This window comes from Tachyglossus aculeatus, chromosome 3 (genome assembly GCF_015852505.1).
Source record: "Tachyglossus aculeatus isolate mTacAcu1 chromosome 3, mTacAcu1.pri, whole genome shotgun sequence".
NCBI lineage: Eukaryota > Metazoa > Chordata > Mammalia > Monotremata > Tachyglossidae > Tachyglossus > Tachyglossus aculeatus.
In genome coordinates, this window is record NC_052068.1 from 99,986,247 (window position 1) to 100,007,316 (window position 21,070).

At 45.3% G+C, this 21,070-nt stretch overlaps 1 protein-coding gene across 1 annotated transcript in view; it reads left to right on the forward strand.

The window, feature by feature from the left end:
- Window positions 1-21,070, forward strand: part of PSTPIP2 (proline-serine-threonine phosphatase interacting protein 2) — an 81,238-nt gene that overhangs the window by 51,121 nt on the left and 9,047 nt on the right. Inside the window, exons 6-9 of the mRNA XM_038744064.1 lie at window positions 9,306-9,368; window positions 12,251-12,349; window positions 14,619-14,664; window positions 17,602-17,681. Coding sequence (XP_038599992.1) covers window positions 9,306-9,368; window positions 12,251-12,349; window positions 14,619-14,664; window positions 17,602-17,681 — 288 coding nt within the window. The remainder of the gene's footprint in view (window positions 1-9,305; window positions 9,369-12,250; window positions 12,350-14,618; window positions 14,665-17,601; window positions 17,682-21,070) is intronic.

Sequence of the window (21,070 nt, forward strand, 5' to 3'; positions counted from 1 at the left end):
GTTGCATTAGCAAATTGCCTCCTATAGTAACTTCTTTTCTCCTGCATTTCCCACAAAGACTAGCTAGCCTGCTATCTGATAACCCTAATTTGCTCAGCAATTTTTTCCCCCTCCCCGTTGGTAGCAGGCAGATTTTTCCTGTGATTGGGCAAAGCCGGGATGGCATTCCCTAACCCCCAATGTTTCACACGCAGAAACACCCAAACATGGATATTTGTCCTTCAAGATTTGAAGATGGCTCTAGGGAAGCAAAGAGGCATCACGAGTCCAGGGGAAATATCACGGACCTGGGAGTTAGGGAGCCTGAGTTCTAATCCCACTTCTGTCACTTGCCTGTTGTGTGACTTGGGGCAACTCTCAACTTCTCTGGGCTTCTGTTTCCTCGTTCGTGAAATGGGGATTAAGGACTTGTCTTCCTCCCATTTAGACAGTGAGCCCCACGTGAGACAGGGACTGTGTCGGATCTGATTATGTCATATCTACCTTGTGCTCAGCACAGCGCTTGGCACAGAAAGCTCAACAAATGCCACAAATTTGATTACTATTATGCCACGGATGAAACTACTGGCTTTTGTGTGGCTGTAAAGACCAATACGTGAATGAAAATGCCTTCCACAAATGTGTGGGAAAAGATGGTTCTTGCTGCCCTGACTCTAAATTAAGGCTCAGGATTAAGGCCTTTGAATAGAGTCAATCTTCCAGTATCCAATCAAAGCTCACTGCCACACAACTTCATGTTGAGGAGACAGCAGGACATCCCACCTCGTTGTTGACTTTTCTTCCTTTCCCAGTCCATTCTTCACTCTGCACCCCTGCCCCCCAGATCCTTTTTGTAAAACATCATTCTGAACACTTAGTTCAGAACCCACTCCTCAAAAACCTCCAACAGTTGCCCATTCTGCTCATCAAACAGAAACACCTGACTTTAAAGCACTCAGTCAACTCTCTCCCCTATACTTATCCTCACTCCTCTCCCACTATAATGGTATTTGTTAAGTGCTTACTATGTGTCAGACACTGTACTGAGCGCTGGGGTGGATACAAGCAAATTGGGTTGGACATAGTCCCTGTCCCACGTGGGGCTTGCAGTCAATCAATCAATCAATCAATCGTATTTATTGAGCGCTTACTATGTGCAGAGCACTGTACTAAGCGCTTGGGAAGTACAAATTGGCATCACATAGAGACAGTCCCTACCCAACAGTGGGCTCACAGTCCAAAAGGGGGGGCTCACAGTCTAAAAGCTCACAGTCTCAATCCCTATTTTACAGATGAGGTAACTGAGACCCAGAGAAGTGAAGTGACTTGCCCAAGGTCACACAGCAGACAAGTGGTGGAGCTGTGCCCATTTCATATGCTTTGCTTCTTTCAAGCCGATCTATTCACTCTTTTTCATCATCTCTCTTGCCCAGCCTAATAATAATAACGATTGTGGTATTTAATTGCTTAATATGTGCTAGGCACTGTACTAAGCTCTGGGACAGATACAAGATAATTGGGTTGGACACAATTCCTGTCCTGTATGTGGCTTGCAGTCTTAAACCCCATTTTACAGTTGAGGAAACTGAAGCACAGAGAAGTTGCATGACGTGCCCGAGGCCACAGAGCAGACAAGTGGCAGAGTGGCAAGATTAGAACCCACGTCTCTGACTCCCAGGCCCAGGCTCTTTCCTTTTAGGCCACACTGTTAGACCTTTTGGCTCACACACTTTCTCCTGCCTGATACTTTCTGAAATCACATCTCTTCCAGTAGGCCTTTTCTGATGAATCTCTCATCTCTCCACCCTATCAATTGATGGTATTTATTGAGTGCTTACTATGTGCAGAGCACTGTCCTAAGCACCTGAGGGAGTATGATAACAGCAGAATTAGTGGACACATTCCCTGCTTGAGCTTACAGTCTAGAGAATGATCTTACACCCTGTATAGTATAATTGTCTTTGGTTTTCCAAGAAGGTACCTCAGGTGAAATCCGTCTTCGAGTGTATGTGTGGCTGCGCCTGTTGTTGGGTAGGGATTGTCTCTGTTACCAAATTGTACTTTCCAAGCGACTCACTGTGGGCAGGGAATGTGCCTGTCATTTTGTTACATTGTACTCTCCCAAGTGCTTAGTACAGTTCTCTGCACACGGTAAGCGCTCAAAAAATACGATTGAATGAATGAATGAAAAGGTCAGTGTGGGACCCTACAATCCCAGCCAGATTCTGCTCACAAAAAGGCTGGCTCTTGTTATAATTTATTTTATTTTATTTTATTTTGCCAAGTGCTTACTATGTGCCAGCATACTAAGTGCTAGAGAAGTTGACAGTCAATTGTATTTATTGAACACTTACTGTGTGCAGAGCACCGTACTAAGCGCTTGGGAGAGTACAGTGTAACAAAATGACAGGCACATTCCCTGCCCACAGTGAGTCACACACAGTCCCTGTCCCACACAATCTTAATCCCCATTTTACAGGTGAGGGAACTGAGGCACAGAGAAGTGAAACGAGTTGCCAGAGTTCACACAGCAGACAAGTGGTGGAGCTGGGATTAAAACCCAGGTCCTTCTGACTCCCAGGCCCGGGCTCTATCGAGTAGGCCACGCGGCTTCTCATGTCATGCTTAATATTTGCAGCACCTGGGACTGTATTTTTGCCTTCTTGGTCCTCTTTCCATAAAAAGCTTTGGCACACCAGTCCACCATGTAGCTCCCCAGCCATCTACTCCCGCTTTTCCTTAGCTTGATCTGAAACTTTTTCTCCCCACCTCATTCTTCTCTTCCCATTGCCCATTACCACTCAGCACTTCTGAGTCGCCCAAGCAAGTCTCTTCCCCCTCCTCCAATCTAGCACTTACATATCAATCAATGGCATTTATTGAGCACTTACTATGTGCAGAGCACCGTATTAAGTGCTTGGGAGAGTGCAGCACAACAGAGTTGGTAGACACGCTCCCTTGTCCACAATGAGCAGACCGTCTAGAGAGACGGTCTCTACGTAGACAACCCCTGGCCGTCTTTGCAATCTTTATCTGGTCACAGCGAGCTGGAAGAGTTTGCCACATGTTGCCTTGTTCAGTTACATGAGTAGTATTCGCCATTAGCAGCATCGCTCTAGGGCCAGTGATTATGTAACTATGATTATGTACAGTCTTTTAGACTGTGAGCCCACTGTTGGGTAGGGACTGTCTCTATATGTTTCCAACTTGTACTTCCCAAGTGCTTAGTACAGTGCTCTGCACACAGTAAGCGCTCAATAAATACGACTGATGATTATTATGTAAACCCATTTAGTCAGTCATATTATTATTATTAATAATAATAATATAACATAACGAATATAATATAATTAATAATAATAATAATAATGGCATTTATTAAGCACTTAGTATGTGCAAAGCACTGTTCTAAGTGCTGGGGAGGTTACTAGGTGATCAGGTTGTCCCACAGGGGGCTCACAGTCAATCCCCATTTTACAGATGAGGTAACTGAGGCACAGAGAAGATAAGTGACTTGCCCAAAGTCACACGGCTGACAATTGGCGGAGCAGGGATTTGAACCCATGACCACTGACTCCAAAGCCCATGCTCTTTCCATTGAGCATACAGGGCTTACTGTATGCAGAGCTCTGTACTGTTTGAGAGAGAACAATACAACAATAAACAGATGGGTTCCCTGCCTACAGCAAGCTTACATTCTGGGGCCTGGGGGAGACAGACATTAATATAAATAAATGCATTCCAGGGGCCTGGGGGAGACAGACATTAATATAAATAAATGCATTCCAGATATGTACATAAGTTATTTGGGACTGCGGGGGCGAGCGGGGGGCAGGGGAACAAAGGGAGTAAATCAGGGCGACACAGATGGGAGTGAGAGAAGAGGAAAGGGGGGCTTAGTCAGGAAAGGCTTCTTGGAGGATATGGGCCTTCAATAAGGCTCTGAAGGTGCAGGGGGGAGTCGTTGTCTGTCGGATTAGAGGGTGCCCCTGGCCAGAGGCAGAACTTGGATGAGGGGTCTGCGGGGAGATAGACGGCATCGAGGCACAGTGGAGAAGGCTAGCATTAGAGAACCAAAGTGTGCAGACTGGGTTGTAAGTAGGAAAGTAGCTAGGTGAGGTAGGAGGGAACAAAGTGATTGAGTGCTTTGAAGCCAGTGGTGAGGAGTTTTTATTTGATGTGGAGGTGGATGGGCAACCATTGGAGTGTTTTGAGGAGTGGGGAAACATGGCTTGAATATTTTGGTATCCAAGTGATCCCGGCGGCAGTGAAGTATGGACTGGAGTGGGCAGAGACAAGAGGCTGGGAGGTCAGTAAGAAAGCTGATGGAGTAATCCGGGGGGAGATGATGAGTGATTGTATTAAGCGTGGTAGCAGACTTGTACTTCCCAAGCGCTTAGTACAGTGCTCTGCACACAGTAAGTGCTCAATAAATACGGTTGAATGAATGAATGAATGAGAGGAAAGGAAAGGGGTTTCATGGAAACCCCATGAAAGCCGAAAATGGTGAAGGGAGGGGGCAAACAGTATACTGGCACCCCAATGTGGAAATTAATAGGTCAACCAGGGAAACATTCAAAACAGGGGAGGCTGGTGTGGAATTGATCCTGCAGAGCAGGGGCCTGTGTGCAGATTACCAGAAACAGAGGCAGCTGGAACCAGAAGCAGAGCCAGCAGGTGGGGTCACTCGAGGAGAGATGGTCAAGTTCTCTGGACTGGGCCTTTGGGCTTTAAATTCGTCTCTGCTACTTGTCTGCTGTGTGTGACCTTGGGCGAGTTACTTACCTTCTCTGGGCCTCAGTTACCTCAATCATTCATTCATTCAATTGTACTTATCGAGCGCCTACTGTGTGCAAAGCACTGTCTGTAAAAGGGGGTTTGAGACTATGAGCCCCACTTGGGACAGGGACTATGTCCAACCCAATTTGCTTGTATCCACCCCAGCGCTTAGTACAGATTCCAAAACTTAGTAAATGCTTAACCAATACCATAATTTAAGATTTTTGCTGTACTTTGAAGGAGGAGAGCTTGAATTCATTTTATTCCCCTCCCCATCTTGGAACTTTTCTTTCTGTTCTTTACCCCTTGCCCTGCCCTGGGTCATTCTGGGGGCAGTTTTGTCAATATTGCAAAATACCTGAACTTCCACTGCTGAAGTTGGCAAACACTCAGTGATCTCTAGGGGAAGGCAACTCCCTACACTCTGTAAATCTCTGGCGTATTTTATACTTACCCGGCCGTTTTTCTGCAATTTCGAGTTCTCTCGGCTTCAGGAAGCAACCCCAACCTTAGACTTTGGAAAGTCCGAAGTGCATATATACATTCTTTAATTACTTATATTGCAGTAAGGGCGATTGATTTTACTTCCTCACTGGGACACTTGTATTTTCTCTTTTGATGCAAGGCCCTGGGGAAATGGGTCAATGCTGACTTCTCCTTTTCACTAGCCAAACCCCTTACCCCTCCCCCCCCAGTTTTTTTTTCAGTTGCTTTCTGAAAGCCTGGCTCTTTCCAAGCACCAAGAGAAGGTAGCTAGTTTCTACCAACTCTACCCTATTGTATTGTGTGTGGATTGCGGGGAGATGGGGGGGAAGCAGCGTGGCTTAGTGGCAAGAGCCTGGGCTTGGGAGTCAGAGGATGTGGGTTCTAATCCTGGCTCCGCCATTTGTCTGCTGTGGGACCTTGGGCAAGCCACTTAACTTCTCAGTGCCTCGGTTGTCTCATCTGGAAAATGGGGATTAAAACTGTGAGCCCCACGTGGGGCAAGCTGATTACTCTGTATCCACCCCAGTGCTTAGAACAGTGCTTGGCACACAGTAAGTGCGTAACAAATACCATCATTATTAAATAGATCAGACTGTTGGGAGGTCCCTTTAGCTGGGAAGCAAAAGGACCATACAGTTTCAGACTCCACAGTCTTGAGATCAGCTGGAGTCATTTTTCTAACAAAGACCTTGCCATGCGCACTGTCTGTAGTACACAGTCTCAGATCCGTGCTTCCAAGCCGATTTGCTTGTGTCCACCCAAGCACTTAGTACAGTGCCTCATACACAGTAAGTGCTCAACAGGCACCACGGTTCTTATTCTACAGACCTCCTTGGGGCCCAAAGACAGTGATATACTTATTCCTTTTATTTCCGACATTTGTTCAAAGGTGAATTTGTGTGAAACATCGGACTAAGCACTTGGGCCTTGGGGTTTCACAGTCTCAAAAATAGAGGAAGAACATACATGGCCCATGAAGGGGCACCAACCAGGCTAATTCAGTAAAAACCAACAAATTCAAGATATTTTGGTGTTTGTAAAGTACTGACTGTGAGTAAAGCACTGTACTAAGCCCTGGGACAGATACAAGTTGATGAGGTCAGACATAGTTCCTGTATCACATAAAGCCTTGCAGTCTAAGAGGGAGAACAGGTATTGAATCCCCATTTTATGCATGAGGAAACCGAGGCCCAGAGAAGTTAAGTGACTTGCCCAAGGTCCACAGCAGGAAAATGTCCCAGCTGGGAGTAGAACCCAGGTCCTCAGATTCCCAGGTCCACACTCTCTCCACTAGGTCATGCTGCATAGTAAGTGCTTAACAAATGCCATCATTATTCAGCGCTTAAAACAGTGCTTGGCATGTAGTAAACGCTTAAGAAATACCATAATTATTATTATAGCAACAAGATGAGCAGCAATAATTGCTCTAGAATAGACTACACACATTAATAATAATAATTATGATACCCGTTGGGCACTTAATTTGTGCCAAGCACTGTTTTAAGTGCTGGGGTTGTACAGGTTAATCAGGTCGGACACGGTCCCTATCCCGCATGGGGCTTACAGTCTTAATTCCCATTTTACAGATGAGGTAACAGTGGTGGAGCTGGGATTAGAAGCCATGACCTTCTGACTCCCAGGCCCGGGCTCTATCCCGTATGCCGTGGTGCTTCCCATTGTGGGCAGGGAACGTGTCTACCAAATCTGTTCTATCGTACTCTCCCAAGCGCTTAGTACAGTGCTCTGCACAGTGTAAGTGCTCAATAAATACAGTTGATTGATTGATTGCTGGAGGGCTTGGCCCCTCTGGGTTCTCACCATGCCAAGCGGGGTTGTCATTTGTTGCTCTGATCAGCCACAATTTTCCCAAGGTTCCAGAGATTGTGGCAAGATGGTGTTCTGGCCAGCAGACTCCCCAGGGGACAAGTGTCTCAGTCAGGCAGTTGACAATCATATTTACTGAGCGCTTACTGTGTGCATAGCACTATACTAAGCACTTGGGAGAGCACAGAGTAACAATATAAGAGACACATTCCCTGCCCACAACCAGCTGACGGTCTAGAGGGGGAGACAGACATTAATATGGATAAATTACAGACATATACGTAAATCTTGTGGGGCTCAGTAGGGGGTGAATAAAGGGAGCAAGTCGGGGCGACGCAGATGGGAGTGGGAGAAGAGGAAAGGAGGGTTTAGTCAGGGAGGGCCTCTCGGAGGAGATGTGCCTTCAGTAAGGCTTCGAAGGGTGGAGAAGAGTCATTGTTTGTCGGATATGAAGAGGGAGGGTGTTCCAGGCCAGAGGCAGGCCGTGGGAGAGAGGTCAATGGCGAGATAGACAAGATTGAGGTACAGTGAAAAGGTTAGCATTAGAGGAGCAAAGTGTGCGGGCTGGTTTGGAGTAGGAGAGTAGCCAAGTGAGGTAGTGGGCAAGGTGATTGAGTGCTTTATAGCCCATGGTGAGGAGTTTCTTTTCAAGGCAGAGGTGGATGGGCAACGACTGGCGTGTCTTTGAGAAGTGGGGAAACTTGGCCTTTACATTTTTGTAGCAAAATGGCCTGGGCAGCCAAGTGAAGTATGGACTGGAGTGAGGAGAAACGGGACAGGAAGGTTAGCAAGGAGGCTGATAGATAGAATCCAGGAGGGCTAGGCTAAGTGATAGGATTAACGTGGCAGCAGTTTGGATGGAGAGGAGAGGTCGGATTTTAGGGGGGAGGAAATCAGTGGTATTTACTGAGCACTTACTGTGTGCAGCACACTGTACTAAAGTGCTCAGGCGAGTACTACACAATAATATAACAGACACACTCCCAGCCCACAGTGAGCTTTGTCATTACCACTACCCTTAGGCAATTGTATGGTGAGACTGCATTTAGAAAAGTGCCTTATAATCAGTTTCATTAAAACAGTGGTAGTGAGGTAGTTTCCTAATCTGGGATGACTCTTTGTGTTAAGGAACCTGAAACAGAAACAGCATTTTTTACACAAGAGCAGCGGGTCGACAACCTCGTTTTGTTGTTTTTTTTTAACAAAAGAACCAAGATGAATTCATTCATTCACTCAATTGTATTTATTGAGCACTTACTGTGTGCAGAGCACTGTACTAAGCGCTTGGGAAGTACAAATCGGCAACATATTGAGATGGTCCCTACCCAACAACGGGCTCACATTCTAGAAGGGGGAGGCAGACAACAAGACAAAACCAGTAGACAGGTGTCAATACCATCAGAATGAATAGAATTACAGCTATATAGACAACATTAATAAAATAGAGTAATAAATATGTGCAAATATACACAAATTCTGTGGGGAGGGGAAGGGGGTAAGGCAGAGGGAGGGAGCGGAGAACGATGGGGAGGGGAGGAGGAGGAGAGGAAAAGGGGGGCTCAGTCTGGGAAGGCCTCCTAGAGGAGGTGAGCTCTCAGTAGGGCTTTGAAGGGGGGAAGAGAACTAGTTTGGTGGATGTGAGGAGGGAGGGAGGGCATTCCGGGCCAGAGGTAGGACGTGGGCCAGGGGTTAACAGCGGAACAGGCGAGAACGAGGCCCAGTGAGGAGCTTAGCGGCAGAGGAGCGGAGGTTGCTGTCTGGGCTGTAGAAGGAGAGAAGGGAGGTGAGGCAGGAGGGAGCAAGGTGATGGAGAGCCTTGAAGCTGAGAGTGAGGAGTTTTTGCTTCATGTGAAGGTTGATGGGCAAACACTGGAGATTTTTGAGGAGGGGAGTGACATGCCCAGAGCGTTTCTGCACAGAGATAATCCGGGCAGCAGAGTGAAGTGTAGACTGAAGCAGGGAGAGACAGGAGGATGGGAGATCAGAGAGGAGGCCGATGCAGTAATCCAGTTGGGATAGGATGAGAGATTGAACCAACAAGGTAGGGGTTTGGATGGAGAGGAAAGGGAGGATCTTGGCGATAATGAGGAATGAAACCCCGAGGTAGGTGATGACATTAAACCACACTGTGCACGTTGTAGGCTGATGAGGTCATATGTCCAAGCTGCAGTAGAGTTGGCCCAAATGTTGTCTTTTCATTGTGATTATTAATCACATGGATGCTATTTTCTTCACAGATAGAAGTTTTAATGGACAGCATGCATAAACAGAGAAGCCTACAGTTTAAGAAAACCTCGGACGTAAGTATTCCTTGTTCAGTTCTGAAAGGTCGAGGATTTTTCTGTGGGTAGCAGATGTATGAAATCTTCAGTTCATTCAGTCATATTTATTGTGACGCAGATCAATGTACTAGGCACTTGGGAGATTTCAATATAATAAACAATAAACGTACAGGAACTCATTTTCTAGTCACACCAATTGTCAGCAGTGATATTTTAAAAAGTATTAGTATCTATATGGCGGTGGACCTAGGCTGATGGACGGGCAGGTTCTTTTATTGCAGGATTCAGTCCATTTTAGAAGGTTGTGGGAGGGGTTGGGGGAAAGACAGACCTCCCCAAGCAAAATGAGGCAGAGCTTTGAGCAGTAGAGGAGGACAGTCTTAATCATTCAATCCATTGCTTCTCCCCATCTCCCACAATTCCCCAAAGAATCTTCATCGGCCCTTGGGTTTGGGACTGTTCACCCTGTCCAAACTCCTCAGCCAATTGCCCACCACCTAGTCTTTGCTCGTTGTCAGTACAGTGCTTAAGCACTAACTACAGCGCTTTACGCACAGTAAGCACTCAGTAAATATGATTGAATAAATAGACCTGACAGTAGCTAGTGTCTTAATAAATAATGATGGCATTTGTTAAGCGCTTACTATATGCAAAGTACTGTTCTAAGCACTTGGGGGGGATACAGGGTGATCAAATTGTCCCACGTGGAGCTCACAATCTTAATCCCCATTTTACAGATGAGGGAACTGAGGCTCAGAGAAGTTAACTGACATGCCCAAGGTCACACAGCAGACATGTGGCAGAGCTGGGATTAGAACCCATGACCTCTGGTGCTGCTTCTCTAACAATAATAACCCCTTTATTTATTGCTGAATTGCACTTTCCAAGCGCTTAGTACAGTGCTCTGCCCACAGTAAGCACTCAATAAATACAATTGAATTGAACTGAATCTTAGTTCCCTTTTTTGAATTGTACATAATTAGAAAGCAGATGAGTTATGTTTGAATGAAATGGCCAGTGTTGTGAAAACATGTATTGTTCATTGCAGAGAAATTCCTAGCTGAATTTGGGTAGCTCTGCAGATTGAGAGTCATCTTATTGGCCTAGGATTTTTCATTCTTCTCCCTTCTCTCAGCTATTCAGGAAATCACCCATTTACTTGCAAGAAATTTGCAATTAAGGCATGGGTTTAGGAAACTTAACCAATTTGCCTTCAGGGCCAGAGCTATTAGAACAGAAGATTAAAAGGGAATTCCTTTGAGAGAAGGCACCTCTCTCAAGAAACTGCAGTGGAGGTAATTGGGAGAGAATTTGCCATTGTTCTCCCAGCCTAGGAATGGCTGTAGGTGTGGTGATTCAATCAATATTTCTGAAATTCTACTGCATTCAATTTTGCTAATTTGGTAAAAGAGGTTTATAAGCAAATTAAATACAAACTGTCATCTTGCTACATTTGGAATATATATATATTATATATATCTGGCTGGTATAAATGCGATCATTTGAATAAGGAAGCTTGCCTTTACAAGTTCACTGTGGAATTAACCAAATATGTGGTGAAAAGAAAATGAATGGAAGACATGTTGGTCCTTTGTATAATTTTTGATAAACTGGAATGTTAAAATTTTGGTGTAAAGGAGTATTGTTGGTAAAGGTTGGAAGGGAAACTTGGAATGATAATTGAATCTGGAGTTTTCCTCTCCTTAAGTGGATTTTAAAAAGTTAACTAAAATAGGGTTAGGCTGAGAAACTTTGCCAACCACTGATCTTAAGGAGTCTAATAAGGGGACAGCTGCACACAAAGTAAAGATTTAATTGCTGAATATAACAAATTAAACGTATCAAAAATGTGGTTTATTTGTTCATCCTTGCTTATTAAATTGGTTCAAATGGACTTTAATATAAAATGTCCATTATATTAAGGGTTAACAGTGCAAGTTCTCTGTGTTGTCTCTGCTATAGTCTAGCTAAAGGGGCTAAAAGCAGATGTGTGTTATTCGGTATCGTACATATCCCTGCTCTGCCACTTGTCTGCTGTGTGACCTTGAGCAAGCCACTTCACTTCTCTGTACCTCAGTTACCTCATCTGTAAAATTAGGATTAAGATTGTGAGCCCCACGTGGAACAACCTTATGTCTACCCCAGCACTTAGAACAGTGCTTGGCACATAGTAAGCGCTTTCCAAATGCCACCATCATTATTATTATCCACAACAATTTTCCCATGGTGGATTATTTCAGTAAAACCTACAAGATACCTAAAATGTCTGGGCGAAAAAGCCCCATGTGGGACAGGGCCCCATTAACTTGTATGTACCCAGTGCGTAGAACAGTGCTTGTTACATCATAAGCATTTAACAAATATCATTTTAAAAAAATGGAAAGAATTGTGAGGTTGATACTTTACGGCTTGTGTTCAATGTGCTGACTGTGGGAACGAACTGTGTTACTCTGCAGTTCGGTGGCAGTTGTCACGAACAAGTGCTAAATTATATTTTACAAGGAAAATAACCATTCCTTTTTCAGGCTTTGCACAAATCTTTTATCTGTTTAGATTATTATGGAAATATTAGTGGAGGGCTGAAGAGAGGTCCCTTTTGTGGATTTGTCAAAGGGAATGGAAGTGATGAGGCTGTCTGCTTCAATTCTCCCTTTGAATGCAGGATGAGAAACCTCACCAGGGAGAATCTTACCCTGTTTGCCATGTAAGCTTGAAGGAACTTGAAGTGTCTGAGCTTCATGAATTTGGACCATCAGTTTCAGCAGGGTTCCCCAGGCGGGATGATTGACTCCTTGTGTTTGGTGGCCATCCTTGGGGGAGAAATCCATGTTTTTTTGCCGGTGGTAAGGAAATTATGCATTTCTCTACTGTTGTTGTCCTTCCCCTGCTGAATCACAAAGGCCAAGAAAACCTATGAACAGAGGTGCAGAGACAAGGATGAAGCTGAGCAGGCTGTACATCGGAATGCAAACACAGTGACTCCAAAGCAGCAGGAAAAGGTACGCGTTTAGCGCCGAATCTGAGAGAAGTTTGTCCAGATTAGAGAGAAATTGGGCTGTAGGCAAAGCATCTTTTAAAATAAAATTATAACTGCGTCCCTTAGCACTGGGACTAAAATGCTTCATGATAATAATAATAATTAAGGTTTTTGTTAAGTGTTTATTGTGTGCCAGGAACTGTACTAAGCGCTGGGGGACAGGAGGCAGTCGGGTTGGACACAGTCCCTGTCCCACATGGGGCTCACAGTTTTAATCCCCATTTTGTAGGTGAAGGAACTGAGGCCCAGAGAAGTGAAGTGCCTTGCCGAAAGTCACACAGCAGACAAGTGGCAGAGGCAGGATTCGAACCCAGGTGCTTCTGACTCCTAGGCCCGTGCTCAATCCACTAGGCCGTGCTGCTTCGTGCTAGTGAGGCTCACTCTGCTTGATCCTAGAGTGGCCATGAGAGCTCGTGCCCACGTCCTCCCTCTGGCCTGGATTGCCCTCCCTCTTTATAGCTGAGGGACGATCACTGTCCTCATCTTCCAAGCCATATTGAAAGCTCATCCCCTTCCCTGACTAATCCCCCCATTTCCTCTTCTCCTACTCCCTTAGTGTCGTGTCACATTTGTTCCCTTTCTCACCCCTCCCACAGCACTTATGCTCATATCCATAACTTAGATTTATGTCTGCATCCTCCTGTAGACTGTGAACTTGTTTGGGGCAGGGAACATGTCTTGTCTACCAGACTTAGAACAATGCTTGGTACATAGTAAGTGCTTAACAAATACCATCATCATTATTATGGTGGAAAGTGGGAAGAGCACTCAGTGGAAAGAGCCCGGGCTTTGGAGTCAGAGGTCATGGGTTCATATCCCAGATCCACCACTTGTCAGCTGTGTGACTTTGGGCAAGTCACTTCACTTCTCTGGGCCTCAGTTCCCTCATCTGTAAAATACTGTGAGCCCCACGTGGGACAACCTGATCACTTTGTATCCCCCCCCAACGCTTAGAACAGTGCTTTGCACATAGTAAGCGCTTAATAAATGCCATCATTATTATTATTATTATTTGGAGTCAGAGGTCATGGGTTCAAATTCTGGTTCTGCCAATTGTGTGACTTTGGGCAAGTCACTTAACTTCTCTGGGCCTCAGTTACCTCATCTGTAAAATGGGGATTAAGACTGTGAGCCCCCTGTGGGACAACCTGATCACCTTGTAACCTCCCCAGTGCTTAGAACAGTGCTTTGTACATAGTAGACTGTGAGCCCACTGTTGGGTAGGGACTGTCTCTATATGTTGCCAACTTGCACTTCCCCAGTGCTTAGTACAGTGCTCTGCACACAGTAAGCGCTCAATAAATACGATTGATTGATTGATTGATAGTAAGCACTTATACATGCCATTATTAGTATTATTATATTGTACTCTCCCAAGCACTTAGTACAGTGCTCTGCACATAGCAAGCGCTCAATAAATGCCTTCTATTGACTGATGGGGTAACTGCTTCTTCTTACTTCCTGGGGATGATGTAAAGATAAAATGAGATAAGCCCTCTGCAAATTCAAGGGATTATTATTATTATTATTGTATTCAAATTGATAGAGAAGTAGTGTGACTAGCCCATTGTTGGGTAGGGATTGTCTCTGTTGCCGAATTGTACTTTCCAAGCGCTTAGTACAGTGCTCTGCACACAGTAAGTGCTCAATAAATACGATTGAATGAATGAATGAAAGAGCACAGACCTAGGAGTCAGGGGACCTGGGTTCTAATCCTGGCTCCGCTACTTGTCTGCCATGTACCCTTGAGCGAGTCACTTCACTTCTCTGGGCCTCAGTTCCCTCATCTGTAAAATGGGGATTAAGACTGTGGGCCCTGTGTGGGACATGGATTGGGTCCAACCTGATAATCTTGTACCTCCCCCAACATTTAATACAATGCCTGGTGTATAGTAAGTGCTTAGCAATATATCATCCAATCGATCCCGGGAATTATGTGAAGGGCCAGGCAGAAGGTATTTTGTGGATGAGTACGTTTTTGGGGTTTTTTTTACAAGTTGGGCAAGTCTGGAATGACCCATGATTGTGCTGCCCATAGGACCAAACTGCCACTTTCCTTCTGTCAGGAGGGAACCAACAGTTTGGAAGATTCCTCAGGTTCTTGAGATGAAAAATTTGGGTGGGGCTGGGCCCGGGCTGCCTGACTGCCTAGATCTGTGGGGCTTTCATTTGGGAAAGCCAAGTTCCCTCCCCTAATGGATGGCTTTCCCACTGTGCTTTTCTTCTCCTAGCTTTTTGTGAAGTTGGCCACATCAAAGACGGCTGCGGAGGATTCTGGTGAGTGAGTTATCTTACCGTTCCCATCGGTGTGAAGGAAAGGATTTGGGGTTTCAGTTTTGCTGGGATGACCCAGGCCGCAGAATCTACTGATTGCCAAAACCCAGCCTGGATGTCCTGTTGCCTCGGAGCAGGATGGGAGGGGGAATCCACCAGTAGTATTTATTGAATGCCTCCCGAGAACAAAGCACTGTATTGTTGGAAAGTGAAAGAGCATATTTTATATCCCATGAGTAATGGACTGACCCTTTTGGACTGAACTAGGAATAAAAAATGGCAAACAGTGTAGAGAGGACAGAGACACCCGATCAGTTGATGGTATTTGAGTGCTTGCCAGGTGCAGACCACTGTGATGAGCACTTGAGATTACAATACAACAGCATTGGTAGATCAGGCTCGTTTCTCGAGGGCAACGAGCCGATAGTCTAGTGGAGGAGACAGACGTTAAAATAGGGGAAATGGAAGAGTAAAAGGATATATGCATAAGTGCTGGGGTGCTGAGAGTGTCAGTCACCCAGCCATTTTAAGAACATCAAGTCTTTTATTCATTCATTCCTTTAATCATATTTATCGAGCACTTACAGTGATCAGAACACTGTACTAAATGTTTACGATATAATAGACAAGTTGACTGCCCACAGTGAGCTTACAGTCTTGTACGGCTCTTTGAGCAAAGGGATCATAGACTTTACTTCTGACGTACACCCCCGTGGGCAAGGATGGTACTCTGTACCCAGTTGGCATCCCAGAACTGCAGTGGGTGAGGAGGACCCTCAACACCGACCCACTTTGGTTGGATTTGAGCAACGGGGCTGAGGTAGAAGCCCATTGTAGAAGCCCGCTGTATGAAGAAATTCTCCAACTTCAATACTCTGAGAATTCGGTCCCCACGGTGGAGTTCACGGGCATCCTCATCAGCCCAGCATGGCACTTGGACCACGGAATGTGATCTGGGGACTGAATGTGTTGTGCTTGACCATGGGGTGTGGCTCACTTGAGTGTGGACTGTGGCCCTCCTGAGATTTTTAGTAATTTTTCTATTCCCTACCTTAGCAAACACACACAAACCACTACAAGCCAGTAGGGCCTAGTCAGAATTAAGATGTGCCCTGACTGAATCTCCCTCCCAGGCAGTTCTCGAGAGCCTCTTAGTCTTTTAAATTCCAGTATGCTCATTGACTTGATCAAAACTGAACAATGGCTAGCACCAGGCTTATAACTGCCCGCATTTGTACCGATTAAGTTGATTTGGATGTTTTAAAAATGATTCCTTGACAGCTAAAAAAAATCCCTATTTTTGAATAACTCACGTGCTACACTTCACTTCACTTCACTTCACTTCACTTGCAATCAAAAATAAAAATTCATAAGCCTGACACCCTCCTGGCTTTTTTGACATATAGCCCATTATTGGGGAAAAAAAAATTGGACGTCCGGTTGAAGTTTGTCCTGGGTCTCTGCCTATCAGAGACATACAGTGGTGTTGGCTTATAACTGCCCGCATTTGTACCGATAAAGTTGATTTGGATGTTTTAAAAATGATTCCTTGACAGCTAAAAAAAATCCCTATTTTTGAATAACTCACGTGCTACACTTCACTTCACTTCACTTCACTTCACTTGCAATCAAAAATAAAAATTCATAAGCCTGACACCCTCCTGGCTTTTTTGACATATAGCCCATTATTGGGGAAAAAAAAATTGGACGTCCGGTTGAAGTTTGTCCTGGGTCTCTGCCTATCAGACACATACAGTGGTGTTGGAAAGGATATGAAACAAAGAGAAGCAGCGTGGCTCAGTGGAAAGAGCATGGGCTTTGGAGTCAGGGGTCATGGGTTCAAACCCCAACTCTGCCAATTGTCAGATATGTGACTTTGGGCAAGTCACTTAACTTCTCTGGGTCTCAGATACCTCATCTGTAAAATGGGGATTAAGACTGTGAGCCCCCTGTGGGACATCCTGATCACCTTGTAACCTCCCCAGCGTTTAGAACAGTGCTTTGCACATAGTAAGTGCTTAATAAATGCCATTATTATTAATGGTAGTTTTGTGGACCCCATGTTTTGCTTTGTTTATTCAATTGTATTTATTGAGCGCTTACTGTGTGCAGAGCACTGTACTAATGTACCACTAACTCAGTTTCTGACCCCGTGAAGGTGACGGTACCTTCCTTAATAGCCTCTGTTTCTGAATTTTCGAATATAACTATGATGACACCATAATAATAATAATGGTATTTGTTAAGCTCTTACTACATGCCCAGCACTGTACTAAGCACTAGGGTGGATACAAACAAATCTGGTTGGGCACAGTCCCTGCCCCACGTGGGGCTCACAGTCTCAATCCTCATTTTACAGATAAGGTCACTGAGGCCCAGAGAGGTGAAGTGACTTGCCCAAGGTCACACTTGGGCCTAGTGGATAGAGCACAGTCCGGGCAGTCAGAAGGACCTGGATCCTAATTCCAGCTCCACCACATACATATCTGCTGTTTGACCTTGGACAAATCATTTCCCTTCTCTATGCTTCATTGACCTCATCTGTAAAATGGGGATTGAGATGCTGAGCACCATGTGGGACATCGACTGTGTTCAACCAGATTAGCTTGTATCTTCCCCTGTGCTTATTACGGTGCCTGCCATAGAGTAAGTACTTAACTAATACCATGCAAAAAAAAAAATCACCCGTGGATTTTAGGATTCACTGAGAAGACACCTGTAATTGTGCCCTGAGAAACTACCAGTCTGATCACCTTGTAACCTCCCCAGAGCTTAGAACAGTGCTTTGCACATAGTAAGCGCTTAATAAATGCCATCATTATTATCAATATTATTATTATAAAGCCACATTTTCCGATCCCCTGAGCCAAGTGGGCTGAGCTCCTGTTTAGAAATTTTTCCTGGGAACCGCCCCTCATTTCCACCCCTCATCTATTTCAGACAAAGCATACTTACTCCACATCAATTTGCTGGATAAGATCAGAGAAGAATGGCAGAGTGAACACATCAAAGCTTGTGAGGTAAAAGGACCCGTGTTTGATGAGAGGGAATTTCATGGGGAACCCCATCCACCCTGCTTTGGCTGCAATCTCCTCTCATATGTAGCATGAACGGGCCTTGTTATTTAAAGGGTGGAATGGGGTGTTCGAATAAATTTCAGAGAGTCTGAGTACTCTCACTCCAGAATCTATTCTTTGACTTGTCTTGATATTGTGCTCTTGGTTTGTTGACTCAGTTATTTGTTATTCGCAGTCCATTGTAATGGTTGTCTTTGTCCTTCTACCCCAAAGCATAGTGGGATTCCCAGGTAGGACAAGGAAGGAAGTTGCTTTATTGTCCTTATTATTATCATCATCATCATTATTACTCTCCTATTACAACCCAGCCCGCACACTTCGCTCCTCTAATGCTAACCTTCTCACCGTACCTCGACCTCCTCTGTCTCACCGCTGACCCCTCAGCCACATCCTGCCTCTGGCCTGTAACACCCTCCCTCCTCAACTCCACCAATGACTCTCCTCCATTCAAAGCCTTACTGAAGGCCCATCTCCTCCAAGAGGCCTTCCCTGACTAAGCCCTCCTTTCCCCTTCTTCCGCTCCCTTCTGCCTCACCCTGACTTGCTCCCTTTGTTCATCTAGAGAAGCAGCGTGGCTCAGTGGAAAGAGTCCGGGCTTGGAAGTCAGATGTCATGGGTTCTAATCCCAGCTCTGCCACTTATCTGCTGTGTGACTTTGGGCAACTTCTCTGTGCCTCAGTTACCTCATCTGTAAAATGGGGATTAAAACTGTGAGCCCCGTGTGGGACAACCTGATTACCCTGTATCTACCCCAGCGCTTAGAACAGTGCTTAGCACATAGTAAGTGCTTAACAAATACCAACATTATTATTATTATTATCTCCCCCCACCCCAAGCCCCACAGCACTTATGTACATATCTGAAATTTATTTATTTATATTAATGTCTGTCTTCCCCCCATCTAGCCTGTAAGCTCATTGTGGGCAGGGAATCTGTTGTAATATTGTACTCTCCCAAGTGCTCAGTACAGTTCTCTGCACACAGCACCCAATAAATATGATCAACTGAATAATAATAATAATAATAATTATGGTATTGGTTAAGTGCTTACCATGTGCCAGGCACTGTACTAAGCAAATACAAGCAAATCGGGTTGGGCACAATCCTTGCCCCATGTGGGGCTCACAGTCTCAATCCCCCTTTTACAGATGAGGTAGCTGAGGCCCAGAGAAGTGAAGTGACATGCCCGAGGTCACACAGCAGACAAATGGCAGAACCGGGATTAGAACCCATGACCTTCTGTCTCCCATGCTCTTGCTCTATCCACTACATCAAGCTGCTTCTAATGAATGAATTAGTATTACTTTATTATATTCTAATTATATTTGTATCTACCTTCGGACTTAGCCCTGAGCTTGGTACAAAGTAAGCACTTTATAAATGAATACCATGACTGTTAGCAACCGACTAACTCTTCATTCATATAGACACAGTCCCTGAGAGATCCTTGGGTCCTGTGACCATGCGGCCTCACCAGTCCTCCCATCCTGCCTCCCTGCAATCTTGCATTTCCTCTTGCCTCCAGGACATCTCTATGTGGATGTCCCCCTGACAGCTCTAGCTCAGCCTTCCCAAAACTGAACTCCTCATCTTCCTGTAAAATGGGGATTAAGATTGTGAGCCCCACGTGGGACTACTTGATTACCTTGTCTCTACCCCAGTGCTTAGAACAGTGCTTGGCTCATAGTAAGTGCTTAACAAATACCATTATTATTATTATTCCCTCCTAAATGCCCTCCCCCACCTAATGTCCATGAGCGTTACACAGCCCACTCTCCTCTTGGTCTCTTAAATTTATAACCTTAGCATTATCCTTGCCTCCCCACTCCCTCCCCACTCTGTCACTAAATCCTGATGCTTCTGCTGCAGTGACTCCAGAATCATTCCCTTCCCTTCCATCCAAACTACTACCATGCTGGTCCAGAAGCCTAATCCTAACTTGGCCACTGCATCAGACTTCTTGAAGACCTCCCTGTCTCCCACCTTTCAGCTTTTCAGCCCGGCCTGCTGCCCGGATCACTTTCTGAAACTTCATTCTGCACAAATCGCCTCACTCCTCAAAAACCTCCAATGGGTTGCCCATCTCTGTCCGCACCCGGCAAAAGCTTTTGACTATCATCTTTAAGGAAGTCAATCTGCACTCTCTCTCTCTCTCTCTCTCTCTCTCTCTCTCTCCCCCCCCCCCCCCCCCCCCCACTTATCTCACCCGTCGTGGCTTAGTGGCAAGAGCATGGGCTTGGGAGTCAGGATGTGGGTTCTAATCCCAGCTCCGCCCCTTGTCTGCTGTGTGACCTTAGGCAAGCTGCTTAACTTCTCTGTGCCTTAGTTACCTCATCTGTAAAATGGGGATTAAATCTGTGAGCCCCAAGTGGGACAACCTGATGAGCTTGTATCTCCCCTAGTGCTTAGGACAGTGCTTGGCACATAATAAGTGCTTAAATACCATAATTATTGTTACATCCCACCTGGCATGCTTCATTTCTCTCAAGCAAACATACTCGCTCTGCCTTGTTCTCGTCTCTCTTGCTACCGACCTTTCTCTCACTCCCTTCTGCCTGAAACTCCCTCCCTCTTCCTATCGGGCAGACCACTGCTCTGCACACAGTACGCACTCCCAAACGATCGAGTCAACGCCTTTCTGAAATTCCATCTCTCCAGGAAGTCTTCCCTGATTAATTGCTCGTTCCCCCTCAGCTGCCAAGTCAGCATTTACATGTCACCTAAGCACTTGGGAACACATACTCCCAACCCCACAGGACTTATATTCATAACTTTATCCTCTTTGGATTCCTCTTACCTGCAATTTATTTTAGTGTGTGTCTTCCCAGCTAGATGAGGGCAGGAATCGTGAGAAGCAGTATGGCCTAGTGGATAGAGCACGGCCCAGGGAGTCAGAAGGACCCGTATTCTAATCTCGGCTCCACCATTTGCCCACCTTGGGCAAGTCACTTCACTTCTCTGGGCCTCAGTTCCCTCATCTGCAAAATGGGAATTAAGACTGTGAGCCCCACATGGGACAGGGACTGTGTCCAACCTGATTAGCATATGTCTTCTGCCAGCTCTTAGTACAGTGCCTGGTACATAGTAAGCGCTTAACAAATGCCATAAAAAACCATTATGTCTACTCATGCAACTGTACTCTCCCAAGCATATAGTACAATGCTCTGTACCCAGAGAAGTTTAATAAATACTACCGATAGGTCGTTTGATTGGACCTTTCCCTCCCCAGTTAGGATATTTTCCTTTATCAGGTTTAATGTTCTCTAATAACTCCTAGCAATCATTCTCCTTAACAATTTAGCAATTATACAATTGTATAGTTATATAATTAT